Genomic DNA, 21,589 nt, shown 5'->3' on the forward strand with positions numbered 1-21,589 from the left:
TCATGAGGAAGCTGACTCTAGGTCATGCAGAAAAGCCAGAATTAGAGCACATGCCAGAAGATTATAAGAGTATAGGATTTCCTTTATTTAATTACCATCATATTAGGCTAAATTYTGCTTGCAGCTCTATACATTTGGAATGGAGGTGAATCCAAGAGCATGCAGAACTTTGCAGGATTTTTTAAAAGTTGCTATTATCTCAGATTTTTTTCTGTATGGTTCCAAATGAGTATGGAGAAGTTATAGTACATCAAGTAGTGGCCTATTTGATAGGTACTTCAGTACAGCATATGGTTTCCACGTGGCTGGCTAACGGAACTGAGAAGAATCAGACTGATATTTAATACAGCTTAAAATATAAGCATAGTCTGAATGCCTGATTTACAAGAGGAAAGTTCAATTCATGAGACACATCCGTTTCATGGGCCTTCTTCACCCATCCTTCAAAGCCTCAATTTAAGAAAACCGTGGGCTCAGGAAAAAAGCACCAAAGCCAAAAATGTGTCGCAGCTTCTAAAATACTAAGTCAGCAGGGCTTCTGTTTTCATGAAGTTTGTTTCCTTCACTCCCCAACACCTTTAAAACAAAAGGYAGATCTAAGCTCCTTCATCCACATTCTCCTCCATAAAGAATCATCATTAGGTATAGCAAACAAAGCAGTCCTTCTCAGAGGAAGAAAAGCAGATACAAAGAGTCAAGACATTGCTGAAACTTGCCTTCCCTTTGCCATTAATTACTTCAGTCTATTAAATTTGATATTCATATTTCAGAGGCAACATGAAACCCTGAGCAAGCAGGGGAACTAATGTGCTACAAAGAAGAAAGCATCTTTTTCAAAAAGCCTGCAACATAAATAATGCAGTCACAGCATAGGTAAAAAATAACTATTATTCACACTTCGTAAGAAAAATAAGCACAAACAACCCCCTTCTTTTCTTTTAAGAAAAAAAGTTAAAGAAATGCAAGTAGTTGTGTCCTAATCAGTCTAACATAACCCTGCTCAACCCATTTTATCTGGTCTCAGTCAGTGCTGCTGTTCACYTTCTCCACATGGCTCAGCACCCTTTTTCAACCATGCTCAGTTCCCTGCAGCTAGGTAAAACATGCCTGTCATCCAGCCATCCAAAACCATCTGCCATGACTGAAAGTTGGACTTAATAATTGATCTGATACAGCTGGTCATTTGACTTCTTTAGTAACCATCTTGTTTTCTTCCCACATATATGTGCACAGTAAAAGACTTCCAGAGCTCTCAATCCAAGAAAGAACCATGAAAGAAACCAGTTTCCCCACATGAAGCTACTTGCATCAAATAGCAATATGTCAGGATCAAATAGCAAATTGAAATTGAAAAACATGTATTGTGGCAGACCAGTAAAATCTCAATTAATCTAATCTGAACTCTTACCAGTTTCTCTGCTGTATTTCCCATAGCACTTGACTCTATGACACCATCTTACCCACAAGAACAACTAAACAAAGGGACCATGGGCAGACTAGTCTTGACCTTAATCTCTTCGTTTAAACCAAGTTTAAAACTTGGTAAGAGGTGGTGGAAGCTCTGAATAAATATTTACAAGCAAGCAGATGATCTCCTCTGGTTCAAGGGCAGTCTGTCAAGTGAAAACGAAGGATGAATTTGCCTCAGGACTCAGACACACGATCAAATTATTGCTGCTTAACAAGTTTTAAGACACCAGCTGAGCCAAAGTAACAGCCCTTGAGATRCTATTAAGCTATAGCAAGTGTAAGGTAATATAATTTAACTTAGCCCTAAAGAAAGAAAGTTAAGCCAAGCAGAATCATTTCCATTTGCCGCAAAGAACACAAACATTAATCACAGCCCAGCTAAACATCTTACTCTAGATCTACTCATTAAAGACTTCACAAAACAAATGCTGACCTAAATTGAATTGGAGACATCAAAAACCAAAGAGGTTCCCATGCAAAAGCTGGGAACACTGACTGCAGAAAAAGCCTGGCATAGCCACTTTCACCACTACTGGGGGAAAAAAGAAGTGAAAACCACTCATCTTTCCTTAGCACTGACACCTTAGAGAAGCTGATGTGGAACAAGACTGAGACAAGGTGATGAATACCACTTGTGTAAGTCCTTGCTCATTCAGAAAAAAAATATTGATATTATCATCATAGGATACCTAAACCCTGCTGATATCCACCTATATAGATTTCTGGTATCAGACAGGCACACTTGCTGCCTCCATGCAAGATTTAAATAAGTCAACAAGTAAAAACAAAAAAAGAAAACACTTTATTAATACAAGGAAGCATTTTCTAAGCAGCTTGAGATCTCTCTTTTCCCTAAGGCAAGTCTGGCTGGCACAGCRACTTTGTACATCTGTGACCCTGAAAGATCACTGCAATGATAATTCAAATGGACAAATTAGACAGCAGCTTCTTCCCCCTTGCACTGATTTGCCTATGCTGTAGAGAGCTACGTCTCTTCATATCTGACATTTACACTTTATTCCTAAACTGCAAGCTGCAAAGTGTAGCCCTTGTAAAGGCTCAGCTCCTAGAAGCAAGCTGTCCCCTTTTCAGCAGGCTGCTTATGATATAAACATAGAMGTCACCAGAAACACAGACTCCATTACACCACTGTGTTTCTGCTTTGTTAAATCGTAAAAACAAGCATAAATATACAAGTTGAGATGAACAGTTGTTCTTATTAYTTCAGTTCTAGGAGATACAATTCACTCTAAAGCTTAAACTCATTAATCTTAAAATATATGAAGATTTTCACCACTTGCCTGAAACACATTACCCAACACAGACAAAATCTAGGTAACCAGAGCTTAGTATGATATTTGATGTGCATTGCCTGAGTTAAAGTTTGGGGAGATGGAAATAGACTCTGGAAAGAAAGGAGATGTAGAGATTAAATTTCTACAATACACAGAGAAGGAGGGATAGTCAGTAGAGAAAGGAATATCCTTGTAAAACACATCTACTCAGAGTTCACAARCTGAGTGCTTTGTGAGCCATCCCAGGAAGTGGTGCATATGTATCTTCTTACTTGTCAGATCAACTCATATCATGCTCAAAAGGCAAGAGTCAGGCATYCCTTTCAGTCAAGCAATTCAATTAAATACTTCCTAGTGACTGAAGTCATGATTCTTATTCCCTATTACTATCACGTCACTCCCCACAGGTTGATGTCAAAATAAAAAAWTACTACAACAGTACCAACCCAAAAGATAATTTTCTACTATAACTAAAAATGGCTTCTTGGGTGGTATTTTCTAAGTTGCTAGACACAGGTTCAAAGTCTGGCATAACTATCTAGAGAGATTCAAGGATGGCCAGTTTAGACCTTCCTCCTGTTCAGCTGTGTTATGGCACATACTGTAATGCAGGAAGACTTTTAGGTCCACCTGCGCTCTGAGATTTACAGGACAGAAATCCTTGCATTCARGCAGTGTGTGAAAACAGACAGAGAAATCAAGATAAAATGGATCCATATTATTAATAATAGCCTACCAGTTAGGAATAGAAGAGATCACATGGGCAACCAACTGCAAAACCAAGTAGAACATTTGAGCAAAATCTTAATCAGGAGTAACAACAGAAACTAACAGATTATTTTAATCCTAAACAGGTTTCTTTCAAGATTATTCAACAAAATAAAAAAGGGATGAAGTCTGAGACATTCTATTTAGGAAGCTCTACAACAGATTCCCAGGTTGAGAGAAACGTCTTCAAGTACCKACTGGGCCTTTTACAGTGCAGTAGCACTGATGAAATCTTTCCCTGAACACAGGTTTACCRTAAGTGATGTCTGGAAAGAAGAAATTCGTTTTCTAAGTTTGCTTTGAAGATAATGACCCAAAGTAAGTATCTCTATCCATCAGGTCACAGAGGGGGCAAAAACTGAGGGAAGGAAAGCTTTTTACCATCAAAGACAGAGTATGATGCTTCCTCACATTTGCATGATTTCTCATATCCCCATTTTATTAAGTCTTTATTTTTAGATCATTTTGTTGTCATCTTCCACTTACTTCACATTCTCGTACAGGAGAAAAGGCATGACTCAGAGAAGAGGAGGTGCAGAAGAGCACTATTTCTCTTTCATAAGAGGCAAAATGGATAATTTTTCTTTGTAACAGTGAGCTCATCCAGTGAAACCCCTCCTGCAGGCTCTCACTCAAATGCACAATGCTCTGTAATACATTTGTGTACTGCATGACAAAAAAAGGTTTAAGTTCAAGGTTATTAAAGGCTCTTTGTCTCTCATGGGCTGTAAGGTGCTSAGACACACCTAGAATTTACATTTAAGAGCCTGAAAAAAAGGGAATAATACATGTCAAAGTATTAAAATGTTTTATTCTAAACACATTTTGTTTCAGACACAGGAATAAGCAGGATTTAAAAAATGGGACTAAGTTCTTAATTAAATGTGTGTTACAGAATAAAATCTAACAAGAAAAATAATGTTTTTTCTACGTCATTCATTTCACAACAGCCTCCCACTCACATATGCAAAGCTTTACACTTGTATTATGTACAAATAACATATTTGGTGGTTTGTATTTATTGTGTAGGAACATCAAGATACCAGGTGACACCAAGACCTTCCTTCTACTAGCTGGAAGAGACACCAAAACCAATCTTCAAATGATAACAACTAGTTACAGACTTTACCTGTGAGTTTCATTTCTGAACCTTCAGCTTTGGGGCTTTCACAGTGACTCACAGGTGTGCAAATACGTCCCAAAGCACACCTGACCCCGTTGTAAAAACTAAGAGCTGAGACTCACTATTTCTATTTATTCATTCACCAAGTAAAAGGATCTTGGTAAGCAAGTGAATTCTTTTTGAACTGTAATACTGTTTAAGAACAACAGCCAGATTTCAGACTCTTATGCATTCGCTTCACATTTTCACAAATCAGAAGCAGGAGTGACCATGTGTTATGCTCTGTGTAACTAAGTGTTAATACTCACTTTGACAGGCAGGATTACTATCTGTTGACACACTGAAAAATGCTCACAAACTCCATGACTCAAATACTGTCAGGTATGGAAGCAGTATAGAGGAGGTGTGAAAGGAGGCAGATATGTGCACCAAATTAGCAAGTTTTTATTATTAGCAGGTGTTTCCAGGCATTGCTTAGACTATCTGAAGAACCAGTATGAAGAATTAACATTAAAAAAAATTGCATGAACAGTTGACTGTAACACAAAGAACACAAAAAGTGTATCAGTAGTAACACATCAGCAAATGTCAAGAAGACCAAGCTGCAGAAGGAAAAGCTGCATAAATCTTTCTCCACCCAATTCAGTAATTTTAAGCAGGCAATATAGGCTGCTGCTGYCTTGYTRTTTAACACAAATAACAGGGAATGCTCACAGGGCACTGCCATCTGTCAGCAGCTGTTACTGGAAACSRAACACGGGGGAAAGCGAGCAGTTCRCAGCACYCTGCCTCCAGRTGYAAACARAATTCAGAAGAAATAGGAATAAAGTGTAGGGGAAAATAAGGCCTTATCAAATCCCTATACCCAAATTCTATGCTCAAACATACATAAACCTTCAGCATTTCTGGAGGAGGCAACTAACAGTCACAGCTTAACCGCTTCATTCCTTTCACAAGCAGGTGTGCTTATGGTCCTGTACACTTGTGGGTACTACAGAAGTAAGAGATTTCTGTCTAGGCATGATTATTCTTCAYATGTGGCCAACTGCTTTACCAGCTATCAGTTTATCCAGAGAGGAGAAATATTTCAGGCCTCCCAAAACATGAGAGCAGGATCAGCCTGGTTCATCTGAAGCTTCAATGTTAACCAACTTGAGCCACCTGAAATTCTCACCTCCATTGCAGATAACTTCCCTTAAATGCAAGTAGTAAGAATTATTATTTTGTCAGGACTGGAATTGAATGGCTCAGTTAAACAATAGCTGTTTACTATCTGTACTGCTGAGGCAGCCTGCAGCAACCACTGACCAGCAGCATCCTGCTTCATCGGATATCGTGCAYATCCCATCAGCTCCCTAGATGTTGTCAAACACTGAATCCACGCTTAGGAGCCACAAGCCAACCAGGGAAGCAAGTTTTGAACCATTAGCCTGCATATTAACCAGCACCCAGGGGTCTTTTCAATCCAGCTAAACTATGTCAGTTGAGCTAAACAGATGAAATTACACTCACACTGCCCCTCTGGCAAGAGTCTCCTGGCATGATTTAGTCTGAAGAGTCTGTGAAGAGACAGAGCAACTTTGCCTCCTGGCACTACAGAGATAGGAACCCCTAAGTCTCTTATGGAATTAATGCATGTCCTATGAATTTCTTCGTTCATGTCTGATTCAAGTCCCATTCTCATTTAGGCTCAACAGGTAACAAGCATGGCTTCTTAACAACAAAAGACTGAAAGGTCAACAAGCACCTTGACAGAATTAACAAACCCATAAATGAATCACAAACTAAAAATGGTGGCAAAACTTAGGAATTTAAACATCCCAAATTAAAATTTCAAATTCAAAGCAATGACAACAAAGCAGCCTTAGGCTAYCCAAGTCCCACTCCTGCAAACACCACCATGCTGGCAAATCACCTGATTTTCTTTAGCAACCATCTGTGCTTGCCTTCACTTAAAGAAGAATTAGCAAACAGAGGAACTAGCATATGTGAAGGACAGCACCTAACAGACAATGAGAGATACACTTTTAGTTTTGCTTAGAGATTGAAAGGAAGTAAGATAAGGTTTTTTTAACGTTGAGGGATGAATTTCAATAACACCTTTACATAACAACGTTCATAAGAAGTCAATGCTTTAATTAGCATAAATTTGAGCTGTTTGCCTTGCCTCTTTACCCATGGAAAGCTTCAAGGGTCCCCACCACACACTCCCTCCTCTTTACAACATGAAGACTGAACTGAAAAAGAGGGGCTGGAGAACTTCCAGTCCCTCTTTCTTTATAGTAATTTTGTTTCTAATTTTTAAATATTTGAAAATTGGGTCCTWCTAATTCATCTGGAAACCCCCTCCACTGACACAAAGAACTGATAATTCCTGCTTGGAATAGGGGTGGGTTTGGTTCTTAGTCATCTAGACTATATTTGAACCAAGACTACTTAGCTTCTTTTTCCAAATACTACAAAGAAAGAAAGTCAAAGCTTTACTGAGATGAAGAAAATGCATTCAAACATCCTGAGTTACAATATTTACTACAATACATAGGGAAGAGGAACACAGAGCTCTGTCTGMAAAACAAAGCTTATGATTACAAGTAAAGGTTCAGAGGACTCCTAAAAGTAGTATTTTGAGAATGGMATGAAGATTAAATGGAACAAAATACAGCTCACCTACTAATTTGTAGCAAACTTCTCTTCAGATAAAAAATTAGAATACATCCACATGTAAATATCATAAGCTTTAAATTCTTAATATTAATATCAAAGAGCAATCTGTATCTTAATGCTTCACTGAAAATGCCCACGTGCAACTTGACAGTCACACTGATGACAGACCAATAAAACTAAAGTGAAGCATTATCACCCATTCTAGCATAACACCAAATCAGCAGAGGATGTGCATTAAATGATACAGGCTGCCATTTATARAAGTGCCTCTGTTGTGGCTTGCAGCCTTTTCATGCTGACATCAGGCTGTGTTGTTGGCTGAGGTCACATTCTCTTCTGCCTTTAGCCCTGTTACCACCCCTGATAAACTGAAGTRCTGGATAACAGAAAATCTCAAATGACACCAGCAAACCTTGCCTTCAGCATACTGACACAAACAGCTAGAAAGTACTGGGTAAAAAAAACTGAATCAATATGAAGATCTTCCAAAACTACTGCTTCCTACAGGAAAAAAAAAAGAAATAAGAGCATAATTTAGGTTAAAAGGGACCTCTGAATGTCAAGTAACCCAATCYCCTTCAATCTCAGCAGGGCTGACAAATTGTATTGCTCGAGGCCTCATCCAGCCTTATTTTAAAAATCTTTGWGGATGAAGATCCTCTGGGTAACCTGTTCCAGTGCTTCACTAACTATCTTCAAAGTGAAAAAAATACYAACTCATGGGGAAGAAACTCAAGCATAGGGCTGTCCTCTCAGTCCCTCTACTATATGGGCTACTAGAATTTGCATAAAACCAACTGAAAGTCTCTTGATAAAAAAAACTTACTTCTAATTCAGAAGTTTTCCAGAACTAGTGGCCTATGCATTATAGGCACAGGAAAGTCAAGATTCTAGCCCAAACTCTAAAAGATGAGCTGCTCATCACAACCTTTTCCTGGCATTTGTCTCGTGTAGTTTCACAGAAACCCTTTCCATACCATTAGGGAGCAGAGATCATTTGCTTTTAAACACTGGAYAGACCATCGCTGGCCAAGGGTACAGAGTGCCATCAAACACAGCTCAGGTACATTTTCACCTCTAACTGGAACTATTTACCATTTTYAGGGCATGTAAAACATGTTGTCTTAGAGACTCTGTGATCCAGCTTTCCTGGGAAGCAGCTGTGGAAAGGACCAAACCACCCGTGCTCAGTCCTGGCACAGTCCACCCCTGTCACTGAGCTCCCAAAGCCCCAGCATCCTGCCACATCTCCCACACTCTCAGGGACAGTGAACAGAGCTCCTATTACTATGCTGCTACAAACAATAAATAGTTAGGATAAAAATAGGGACAAGACTGCTTTAGAGCCCATGATGATAAATAGGCTTCAGGGAGCAACATGAAGGGAAGCAGCAAGCAAGGAGCACAATGTGCACACAAAGAGCCAATAGAGTCTTCGGAGAAATCCCACTGCTGTGAGACAAACTCCAGCACACACATCAAAAGAGGGGAAAAAAACAAAAAAAAAAAAACCCAAAACATCTAAGGAAAGCACTAGAGACAAGCATGGAGCTTCTTAAAGGGGAGGGAGAAAAGAATAAGTTTCAGTGAGCTGGTGCATAAATATTCTGCCTGTGGAAGCTTGGGATCAGATCTTATTTAAGTCTCCAGTGAAAAGAAGCATGATTGTCCCTCCACATCACAGAAGCTCTGTGTGATTAGAACCCTCTGCAGATTCAGCTCCTGCTCAGCACAGAGCTCACACAGCAGGAGCATAAATTGGAGTTGAAGTGCACTGGCAGAGCTGCAGCAGGAAGAAGTGTGCCCAGCCCTGCCTCTCCAGGGCTGCCTCCAGGATTGCCCTGATCCCTAGCAGGAGCTGGGGGAGGAGGTCAGGGGAAGAAACATAAATGATGGAGAACAGAGTTAGACCCATTCTTCATAATGCAGCCCTAATTAGAAATGTCAAGTCTCATTATGAGCCAGTGCTCCACTAGACAGGAGTCCCATTACTCGGGAGAKATGTATGAGGAAGAAATGCATTTCTTAAAGATGTACACATCTTTCCTCTACCCACGCCACAGTCAAAGGGAACAGTTTTATTACATGAGGGCGAAGGCAGCACCAAAGCTGCCAACTGCATGAACACTAGCAGTTTATGGAACAGTGCCAACACTGTTTCATACCTAAAACTTCCATCTCCYGCTTCCCTGTGGAAGACTAGGAGCAGTCACACCTAAAATATTCATAACAACGCTGTTTACAGCATWGTCTACCAGCAATTTACATTTCCCATTCCTGTTCATTTCCCAYTGAAAACACTAGAAAGAGTCCATTAGTATCAAAGCGAGCAGATCTGGAATAAAAAAAAATAGAGTAATTTATCTTTATTAAATTTATCTTTCCTACTTCTGCATCTAAGCATTTGTCTCCAATGAAGCCCAGATATGTTTCATATTCCTTAGACATCTGCATCTAATACCAGAAACGTCCATGTCAAGCATCTAAAGGATTTTGTGGTGCATTGACAAGCTMTGRGGGAAGGCAGGTTAGGTCTGTCACRGGAAAGGGAGCAACTCTGGAAATGTGGTTCCTATAGGTTTTGCCATTCTTGAGAAAAGCAGTTCAGGTGACACTTTACTGTGAATTAAGGTATTTCGCTCTTTCTCTGTAATGCATTGTTTGTGCTAAAATTCCCCTGGCTTGACTCTGAAGGCCAACTGCAAAGCAGCAGCCAGTAGCAGCTTTCCTCATAAAGGTTYGTCTGCAGTGAGATCCCTGCAGGCTACACGTGGGGTGTAAACCTAGCCAGGATTATTCAGGGCTCTCTGCAGCTTTGGGGCTTCAGGGGAATAAACAAAAAAAGAGACACTAACTGCTTTGCACAACGCAACAAARGGATTCTTTTGACAGAGCAGCAGCGCAGAATTAATTCCTTCAGCAGGCAGAAGAAACCCAGTCATTATGCAGTATTTGCTGTCTTAATGCTACAAAAATAGGATGCATTTACTTATTATAGCTCAGTTTTGTTCTATTTCACATCACTATATCTGAACTACAAACAAAATACTTCAGCCAAACATAATGAAGGAGGAAGGCAGTGTAATGCCAGACCAGGGCCAAGTACAGACAATGCCTTCACTGTACTTCTCACTGGAGTAACAAATCAGCACTTGTCCACTCCTGCCTTTTGAAAAAAGGTCCTCTTCATGGCCCCAACTCACATGGCTGTAAYGGCAGGTTTTGTTCTACCAAGCATGTTAAAACTGGATATACCATCTGTATTAGTAAGTCTTCCTCCAAAATGGACTCAGCAGTCTAATCTCATCCAGCCTTAGGTCAATGATCAGAAAAATGAAAAGTAAYTCGATATAAGACCTTCAAGCATCCAAGCATTTGGTCTCAGGTTCTTTAGAAATCAACCAGGTGCTCTTCAGTCAAGAAAAATAAAACCTCATGGCTATGGAAGTTATAGCCACTGTCGTTACAATATACAAGGACAGGGATGTTCTCTGTTGCTGGTAGGAGAAACACACATTTCAGGTACTTTTATTGCCCCTGAAAGCCCATCCTGTATTTCACCAATTACCACAGAGTGACTGCTGTCCTCAGAGGCTGCTAATTACAGCACCTAAACTCAGTCCACTTATTACATGCTCAACCTGAAAACAAATCTCATCAAATAAATGAGAGCAGCAGAATGGGAATTCATCACTGTTCCACAAGAGGTGCAAGAAATTTCATCTCTTCCCCAAGCAGTCTTTGGCCACCACTGAGGCTGCTGATTAAGGACAGCAATTGAATTCTAACTGGGACAATGATTCTATATAAAAACAGCCCAGAGCATTCATTTAGAAGYAGTTATTAGGAGACTACTCTTCAGAACCCAGCAGCCAGACAGCATATGGAAAGGCAAAGAAAGACACCTACTCCTCCACCACTTTCTTTGAAACTGAACTCTTTGTGAGTCTCAGGCAAGGACTTCTATGTCAAGAACAATTTTGTAATTATTTTCATAGCAGCAGAAAACCTGTGATACCTTCACTTGTGCTCAGTGAAGTACTCTACTGTACATCCCCAACAAGTGTGGAAGTCAGTGTGAAACACAAACACAACTCAAATAAATTTTACAAATCTGCACAGTATACAGCTATGGGATACTTTTTATTGATACCAGCTTGCCCTTTAGTGTTCCAGTCTTCCTCTAGGATATCTGAATAACTTGTACTCCCATCTCTCAGAATTGCTAAGAATTAAAAGGCGGACTTAAAATCACTGCTATATTCACAGTGATCAATATGTGCGTGCATGGGCATGTATATGAGCCATCCTACTGATAAATTTGCCCCTGGAAGATTCTGTATACCATAAATGACAAAGCTAAGTGATCAAAACCATAAGATTTAGTTAGTCCTTTCATGTAAAAAATGTCACTGGAGTTAATATTGCTCCAGCCTTGACCTCGAGCCTTTTCTGACAGAAGATCAACAAAGGACAGCCAGCTGGGAAAAGCAGCACAGAAGTACCAGGAAACTGGTGCAGAGATTTTAAAGACAGTGACCATTGCAAATTGAAGGCTTTGTTTAGATCAGACACCAACCTGACATCCAAACATGTGAAAGAGTTTGGAGGGAAAGACCATAGCAAAGAAAACAGCAAATACTAAGCATTCCTGAACTGTGATCACCTCCACAGCTGTACCAGRTATTACTGCAGTTTACATGGGAAGGGTGTAAGATTTTTTCATTATAATTCTTTATGAACACTGGGCTATAAACTCATCCTTGCAATGTGTTCCAAGTTGCACGTGTTCCACTGAGATCACTCAGATCCACATGGTGCTTTAGCAGTGTGGAAGAACAGAACAGGCCCTGCATGAAGAAATTAATCTCCAGATGTGCAGGACATTGATGCATTTCACTTCCATCAGTTTTAATGGGAAGGTGAATGTTAATCTTTTGCTCATTAAGCCCCTACTAAAGAGCAGTATCTCATCCTTTAGCTAACCACTCCTTCAGCCTGTATTTTATGCACGTCTGTTAGTAATGYTGGCAGTAAAGTGGTTCTGCTTAATTACACCAAAGCTTTGCCAAAAGAGCATTTGTGTGTTCATATAAAACCATCAGGCTTAGGAGAAGGGATGAAAYACACACAACCAGAGTAACTGGTCTTCTTTGCAAGGAAATCCTGGGTCAAGGTACTTTGGATTCAATCCAGAATTCACAATAACACTAATAACTTACACACTTTTCTTCTGACACTTGCTACTACAACAGTTGAGAAAACCAACAGTGACCTGGAGGTCAGACATTTCCCAACTGATAAGACCAGCTGGACCATTGCCCCAGGCTCTTCATTCCACCAGCTGATCTTTTAAAGCTGAGAAGTTCCCAGCATGATGAAATCATCACGCTTCATTGACAACAACAAATACTTGCTTGTTTTCTTTAATAAGCAATGAAGTATGTTAATTATTCAACACAAKTCCAACTTTGGAAGAATCATGGATTATTCTGAACTCCTCTTTTGACCTGGACAGGAGGGKTCAGGGTGCAAGGGTCTCTCTGCTGTAGATGGTGACACGTTTCTGTGTTTATTTGCTGGTGCTGGGAGACATTTACTGATGGTGAACAAGGAACACCACACACATGCATCCACTGCTTCCTCTGAAAGTACATGCAGTCGTTGCCTTGGAAAACATMATGTTTCCAAAGGATAAAATAAAAAACTGACCACAGAACTAGCACATACTGTAAGATGCAGTATTCATTCCACAGCATTCAATCTGCCCAGGAAATTTCCACATTCTGTTACAAAAAAAAAAAGCTGCCAATTAACTCCTACCTTGAGACAGCAAATATCAATGTAAAACCGAGGTCTATAAAATGCACATACTGACGTACTCAGACTTCCTAAAATTAATCCAGTACATCCACAGTATAGTAAGGATCTCAAAAAGACAACAGGTACACTGAATTGAGAGAAAAGGCRAAGAAAGAAAATGCAGCTTTTGCAAAGATGGCTAACAGCAATCATCTTCTCTGAAAGCTCAGACGAAAAGCACAGGCTTCCTATGTACCAAAAATAAATACAGTATATGCTTCCATCCTGTAAATTAATTCAGGTAAATAGACAGAGCTCCTCTGCCTTTCCATTTCACCTAGTCCYGTCCAGCCTGACCGACTACCACAGATATCATTTCTATTACAAGAAGTGCAGTAAAAATACAAAAATACAGGTTAAAAAAAAAAATAAGTGATGTGTCTATGTGGCACATTCTTGGAACTGTGATTCAATGCTAAKTCAAAAGTATTCATAACCAATTTAAATAACCTTCCCAACTGATGCTGCAAAAGGAAACARTTAGGAAATGGAAGTCTCAATGATCACTCAAAAACAACACAGACCAGGAACAGTTTCTGAAAATTCATGTCCCTCTCCTCTCTCAACCTGTTCTGTACCCTTATATATGCACACATCCCTTTCCTTCACCCATCAAACAGATAATTTATCATATTTTATAGGATCTTAAAGTGAGCTTGTTGCCATCAGGCTACAGATGCTTGCACACTATTTTTTTTAAAGTTCCACTTTTACTGCAGGATTGCTTCAGTCTCTTCACATCATTAAATAGAAACAGAGCAGTCGAATACCCAAGACACTAACAAATAAACACATCCATCCCTGTGGCACATTGATTAGCACCTACCTTTCCCTGTAGTCATTCTCTGCAGTGCTGGGGARCTGCTGGGGAAGGGCACAGAGCTCAGGAGCAGCCCCACAGTACACGTCTCTCAGTACATGTCTCTCAGCAACTTAACCACCAGCAAACTCACCACCCTCCTACACCACCACTTCGCTGTGTGACCTAGCAGGCGATTGCCACCTCTCCTCCAAAATAAAAGCCTGTTCAGAATTCAGCTGAGCTCCATGTGCCCCCCTGTGCCTGCCTGCTCACACCCCTCCCCTTGTACATTTGAGAATCTTAGCAATATGCTTATTTACAAAGCTGTTAGGAAGGGAGTAGAGCTCCTCTTGTTCATTTATATCGTTCACAAAGACATACTATCAGTTAATGGTGCTCATTCAAATATCACTCAGACATTACTGCTCTCTCAGCTCCCACACAGGTGAAGAGATATTTACTTGCTTTTTTCATGTCCTAAAAATGYTGAGTCAATTAAATCCATTTTTTATTTCACTTCCTATTTCAACTTCAAAACTGTACTAATAGAGAGCAAGCCATAATGGAAATTAAACTGCATAAGAAGGTATGAATGCATAAAATCACAGTGCAGCATTTATTAGTTCAAAATATCTGTGTTATCCCAGAAAGCTGTCCCTCCTTCACATCTGCATTCTGCTGCTTGGGTATGTGTTGACAAACAAACARTATTCCACCCCCATATGTATGGCATTACTTGGCAAATGTGGGTGATTTTCCTCTGTGTAATAAACATCAAAATAGCTTTCAATGACTCAGCTTTATTACCAGCAAAACACAGGAATCTAAAATAGCTCCACTTTTCATCTAATTGACTCCAAGTTCTCTAYTTCACAAACAGAATTCATTCAGTAAATACCCTATTTGTCTTATACACCCTCTCAAATATAGAAGCAGTTCAACTAAAAAGCAGCATTACTCCTTCTTCATAGGTTTTCAGTAACTGAAATTATCACATCATTTATTTTAGCACTRTTTTAATTAACTTGCTTACTCTTAGAACACACACTCATGCAGTCAACTACCAAAATTGCATCCTCCCCTCCCCTTACTCCATGCAAGTATTCACGGGGGGGAGACCTCAGCTCCAGAATTCTCACTTTAAGATTTCCTGCTCTGATTTCCTTCCAGCCCAAGAGCACTACCACCTCCACTGTCCRTAAGTCTTGCTCTTCCAAGTCAAAATTCAGCATCATCAAAAAGTTCAATGCTCTCCCTGCCCACAGGAACACAACCACAGTATTCCAGCATGCAAAAATACAAATGAATCTCCCCAAAATTGTGTGACATATAAAGAAAATTAAGGTTTACTTTAAAGAATAGCATATTAGAATATCACAATGATCAAAAGCATAAAAAGTACACCATAATATTTTAGTCATTAATAGCTTTGGTTTGGGTCATCAGTTCCCACCAGCCTGTATTTTTATTCTTAATCTGCACTGAAACTTGATTATAAACTCTTCTGGAATCCCAGTCTGATTCAAAGTCAACTCAAATTTATGGAAAATCTGCACATTTTATGTTAAGGTCCTTTCAGATAATACCATGCAGCATGAATTTCTTAGAGTCCCTGTCCAATAGCCTCTCTCTGTATCAAATCCAACTAAAGATCATCACACAATGCCACTCGAAGACAGCAGCTGACTAGCTGGCAATTATTGGCTCTTTCATGCTGAAAATGTATTTGTCCCAGGGGAATAAGGCATCTGCATAATTAGCAAAAGCAGWTACACAGAAAATAATTAGCTTGCTGAAAGCCCAAAGGGGTAAAAACTATAATTTTTGCTTCAAGAGGCTGACTAATTATATGCCAAATAACAAAACAGAGCTGCACTGAGAATCATCGAGAAATCCAGCATGGATTTTAACTTCATATTCTAGCTATGAGGGCTGCTGGTAGCCTAGCAACAAGCAGCATACTTSGGCATGCCAAAGCCTCCTCCGACTTAATGAAACACCTCAGATTACTATGCAAACCTCCCCCACCCCACTATGCAYTTGATTCTTGTGTTACTAAATGATAAAAACAAAGCCTAGCCAAAAAAATAATCAAACAATTCATCATAAACTCAAACAAGCACTAATGGACCACAGCATAGAAAGATAAGCAAATACAAAACATGATTTATTTTCAGAGACTTGAAATTCAGTCTGATTAGAGTTGATTCCATAGGTTTCTTCTTTGGGTTAAGAAAATGTCCTATTATTTTATAAAACTTYTCTGGTAGTCTGTGTAAGATTTCTGTTTGTTTGTATCTTGGGAACCATTAGATATGAAACGTTTAACAACTCCCTCACTAATCTCCAAAGCACTCCTGATAGTGTTTGATTTGTGCAGCACACAAATACTGCTGCAGCAGTTGCTTCCTTTTACCTGAACCCTCAGTGAACTGGCAGAGGAAACTGTTATCCCAAACAATAGTCTCAGAGCCAAGAGTCCAGTTTTAACCATATTCCACCATTCCAGAAGCCACAGTCACCATCCCAGCTGTGGTCTATGATGCAGACAGGTTTGACAACCACTTTCAAGCCTCCTTGCAAGCACAACTCTGGTGTTCAGTTATGAGTGACCCTTCAGCCAAAGGCTTGTTCTTGGTTACCCRCCAGAGAAGCCCAGATTCACATATTCACCTGTCCAACCACTCTGCCAGACTCAAAAGAGTTAACAAGACTGAGCTATTTCCACTATTTCTTAAAAAAGGCAAATCTTTTGCATGAGCATTATCTATCATCAACCCCCTGGGGCCTCTGACAACTGCTGAAAGTGTCACTTTTGTTCAGAAAGTGTCAGGGACACAAGAAACCTGACAAACTTAGCTTGTCTTTAGGCCATAATAAACTTGTGACCATGGGTGAAGATAAGCCTCCTTTTGCTGGCTTACACAATCTCAAAAAGATAAACTGAAAGTTGCCCAGAGCTGTTGACACACGAGATAGGACGAGCATGTAAAGCTGTRTTTGTGCTGTGCTTGGAGGGGAAGGAAGAAGCAACAAACCAGCCAATGGTGCTAAGGSAAATGGAACCCTCCCCTCAAACACACACAAAAATGTTAATAAGTAATGTTATCATTATTAGTTTCACCAAGGAGAACTACTTTAATTCTGCTACTAGAGACTTCTTCATTTCTAGAGAAGATGAAAAGGTTCTGGCAGAACAATAGATCTTATCCTTTGCTGTCTTTGACCTTTAACACTACTCCACTCTCCCTTTTTGCCCAAGCCACTCTTTTGTCTTGATGTCCACACAAGAGATTCTGCCAAGGAGAAATCCTAATACAGACTCCAGGGATTGCATCCTGGTACAGCATGAACAAGAACAGCGAGACATCAGAAGAYCAGGTTAAGCAGAGTGAAGAATACAGGAGTACTTGTGTTGGGAAGGACTAAAARCCTCAGGAAGTACATAGACTCAGGACACAAGATGAGGATATTAAGGCCTCAGGCATTTGATGCATAAAAAGGGTAAATCTGTCACTGAAACAGTGACAAAGGGCTATAAAAGAAAAAATAATTTTCAATGAAGTCTGAAAGTAGGAGATCTGATACACACCCATGCTTTAGATCTAACAACACATCTCAGATCACAAGACTGCCTCCACAAAACAACAAACAGCAGCAATCTACATAGTACAACAATGCATCAAACTGCCTTTCCTATTTTTGAAAGCCCATTCTATTCCACTGCTAGCGAAACAAATATTCCAACTCAGCCTAGCCAAGCGGAAAGCAAGGAAGTTGAACCAGCAGTAAATCTGTTTCATTTTGAGTGAGGGTTTCAGAGAAATCACCTGGAGGTTGGGAACCTTAACAAGTTTGCTAATGGTTTAAAAAATATTTACTTCTCCTTCCACCTGCTAAAAAAGTACAAGGACATTTGTTTTCTCAGCCCTTTTTAGCCCCTGTAAGCCTCATCCACCTGTACAGACAAAGTACTCTCATATTATGCAAAGGCATAATGTTAATCCATTCCATCACAGAGGAACCTGTACTAGGTCTTCATCATTCCCAAACATACAAGAAAATACGTCAAATTTCTGAATAATCCAAACTATAACTTCAGGATTTTCAAATCAGTTAATTTTATTGTTTCTGCAGGGTTAAAGTTTATTGTATTTTAAAATGGTTATGGCAAGAAGAATGGTGCCCAAAAGTGAAAAAGGTATTYTTTTCAGTTTAAAAGAGCCAAGATCTCTTTGCTCTCTTGACTTTCAAGAGCATGGTGGGAATGAGTGGGGMCATCCCCATCCCTGCTCCTGGCCTTGCAGACGGTGTGAGCTTGACAGGAACCCAAAGTACTGAACTCAGATTCTTCATCTCCACACTACTCAGCTGTTGGCAGAAAGATGCATTTCCTCACCAAAAATTCTCTCAAAAATCTATTGTTAAACAAGGAGTGATACCTATTAAAATTACTTACTAGCTCAAAAGCTTATCTGTAAAACCAGTAATAAACACTTGTTATTACAGTAAGCGAARTACTACTGTCAGACAAGACAGAATTAAGGCTTTGATAAGGGTCTTTGGCTATCAGTCCTAAACATACAAAATACACAAACTTAGGAACTGCAAAATACAAACAACATGAGCTTTGAACAGAAYACTGCTGCCTTATTGTGTACACTCTCTGTGCCTTTGAGGGCAGAACACTGAAAAGGCAATTCTTCTCCAAAATTACTATTTAAATTACCTTGTGAACAATTTACATGCACATGGACTTGAGAACAGGAGTTGCATTTCYCTAATGTAGCTCAAAAGGAAAAGCTCTAACACCTTCTCTTCTTGAAATTTATGCTTCCTTCTCTTTTTGATACTACAAAAAGACAGCTGATGAACTAAACATCCATTTTATTTGTTGAAAAAGCACTGTGTATATCTCTGAACAATCACCATTGCTTGTTTTCCCTAACAGAATGCTTGCTCTAAATCCATTTGAATGCCTCACCAAYTGAAAATTGCTAAAAGCACCAAAAAGAGAATATAGGTACTTCTACTCACCGACTGAAGTCTGGACCATGTTTCCAGATTTTTGGACCTCATCGAATTTTGTAAAAATTACATTCAATCTGTTTGAAAGTCAAAGAAAAATACAATGAATAACTGAATTTAAATTTTAAGAATGTTAGAATCATAAAATCACTAAAGTCGGAAAAGATCTCTAAGACCATTGAGTCCAACCTTTAACACAGCACCACCAAGTTCACTATTAAACCATGTCCTCAAGTGCCACATCCACATAGCTTTTGAATATTTCCAGGGATAGTGATTCCACTACTTCCCTGGGCAGCCATGTTCTAACATCTTATGATGTTATAGAACAAATTTGACTTCACTCAGGTMATTGGGAACACTGTCAAAAATGTCAGTGGAAGGAAGCTATTTTAAAATTTAAAAAACCCAACATCAACATGCAACAGCTGACAGGAAAACCTGAGATATAGCTGAAGATGCTACATTACTGAAGATGTGATATGGCTAATTGCAGATGCATTTCCAGTTCATCACCACTCTGCCTATCTTAACTATTTGCAGAAATACCACAAAACCATCTYGACACCACACTTGTCTTTGGCCCTGACACCTTCCCATTTATGTCACAGGTCTAGCAGAGCAGAAGATCCCTATCACATCTCATCATTCCTTCCCAATGAGTTTATTACTTTAAGGCACATTGTGGGAGCAGATGTTTTCACCAGAGAACAAGAGGCAACAGTGCTGCCTCCACCTGCATGTACCCCACCTCCAGAACCACCTCTTCCCTCTGAGCACCGACAAGCTGCCATGCACTCCACCCTAGGTCTAACCATGCTCTGCCATGAGCAATGGAGGCAAGAAACTAAGCAGCTTTCCTAACGCAGTTGAAATGGCAGGAGCAGAGGAACACAGCTTTGGTTTTGACATAGGTTGCTTTTAGAGGTTTGGGTTTTTTGCAGGGAGAGTTACTTTTTTCAAATAAAATCTTAAAACTGATTATTTTGCCTGTGGGTTTTTGTTCTTTAATAGCCTTAGTTGCATACATATAAACACAAGCTACTCCACATATGCAGAACATACAGGAAAAATATTAATTCACTTAATCTTAAATCAGTTAACTAAACATCTGCAATAACTGTAGTGGTTTYCCAAAGATACTGTGGCATACTTGGGCAAAGATACAGGAGCTGTATTAMGTGAAAGGTTAGCGTTCATCAGATTTATAAAAAAAAAAAAAAATATCAAACCATGATCTTGGGAAAAGGTTTAATCATGCATTTTCTAAAGGCTTCTGAAGGAAGGAAGGGAATAAAAAGCAGCCCAAAAAWAGTGAAAACCTAAGGACATTCTCAACTTACCGAGACTGGGGTAGTCCTTTTTTACTGAGATCAGCCCTTACACGTTCACCAACGTGTCTGTAAATTTCCACAAGGCTGTTGATTGCTGCATCTCGAACCTGGATGTGAGAGATGAGAGAAATCAATCATCTTTACAATTTAAATCAATAAATCCCTGTCCTACCTTGGAGAACTAAATTTGCATATTTCTCAGCAACAACAATTGCCACTATACACATTACTACACACTTCATGAAGGAGCTTTCAACCTGCATTTCAGATGTTAGCAGTATCAGCAGRTTAATTGAACTGAAAAGCCAGTGAAGGCATAAGATGAAAGATTTTGTACACAGGCTTGGATGCATTTGCCAAACTCCTCCCATTGTGTACAACGGGTACATTTACTGGATGAAAAAAAAGAAGGAGACACAAATAGACCTTACATTACTGGGACATTATAAAATAAATTGAGTTTTAATACTGTCTTACAAAGTTATGTTTCTATGTTGATAGCAAAACAGGGAGGAAGGGAAGAGTAATCAATCACCTGAGTCACCATGAATTTTGCATGTTTTCTAAACCGATTTGCAAGAAATTGCTGAGCACATCCTTCCCTTCAGCCAACAGAAGAGACATAAATCTGATTAAAGTGTCACCTTTCTGTACTTAAGCACTTTCTCCACTAGACACAGCAGGCAGAGAAGGTAAACAAACTATTCTGCTCCGCCTACRGAAACACCTACAGAGCTGTGCACTTCTGCTTCTCAGAAGATGGCTGGGCAGCTATCCCACACACACCCCAGAACCAGACATGGAATATCCTGAGGACACAATCTAGATTTGCCTCTAGGTGGGTTTCAAAGGTCAAGCACAAAGAGAACCCAAACACTGTACCCATGCCCATCTCACCCCGCTCTCCTGTTCCRCAGCCTTGCCCCTCAGCAGGTCACTGCCAGCCTCCAAACCCCTGCTCCACTCACAGCAGCCTCAGTCAGTGCTCTTGCCTCTCACCTCCCTGCCCATCAGCCCCATCAGCCACCAGGGCTTCTGGGCACAGCTCTCAAGAGCTTCTTTGATGTCCCCATTTTCTGGGTACACAGAGCCTGACCCAGCCTGTGCAAAGCAAGGATTGCCTCTGTGTGCACTGCATAAATCCCATACTGGGCAAGGCAAGGAGCCCCTACYATCATACTTGGCTTAGTCTACCACAGCAATAACAAAGCTTTAGTAACTTTATTTTTGAGAAARTAACCAG

The 21,589-nt window shown here is 39.8% G+C and overlaps 1 protein-coding gene across 7 annotated transcripts in view; it reads right to left on the reverse strand.

The window, feature by feature from the left end:
- The window catches only part of CLASP1 (cytoplasmic linker associated protein 1), a 165,712-nt gene that overhangs the window by 100,183 nt on the left and 43,940 nt on the right, over positions 1-21,589 (reverse strand). For 6 of the 7 annotated variants that reach the window (XM_057368539.1, XM_057368546.1, XM_057368537.1 and 3 more), the window contains exons 7-8: positions 20,356-20,453; positions 19,022-19,089 (exon numbers count right to left, since the gene is read on the reverse strand). In XM_057368539.1, the coding sequence (XP_057224522.1) occupies positions 19,022-19,089; positions 20,356-20,453 (166 nt within the window). Of the gene's footprint in view, positions 1-14,008; positions 14,124-19,021; positions 19,090-20,355; positions 20,454-21,589 lie in introns of those variants that run through there. The other variant, XM_057368544.1, reaches the window with a different exon arrangement.

The sequence above is a fragment of the Malurus melanocephalus genome, unplaced genomic scaffold, assembly GCF_030028575.1.
Source record: "Malurus melanocephalus ecotype Western Australia unplaced genomic scaffold, MMel_1.1 scaffold_94, whole genome shotgun sequence".
Classification (NCBI taxonomy): Eukaryota; Metazoa; Chordata; class Aves; order Passeriformes; family Maluridae; genus Malurus; species Malurus melanocephalus.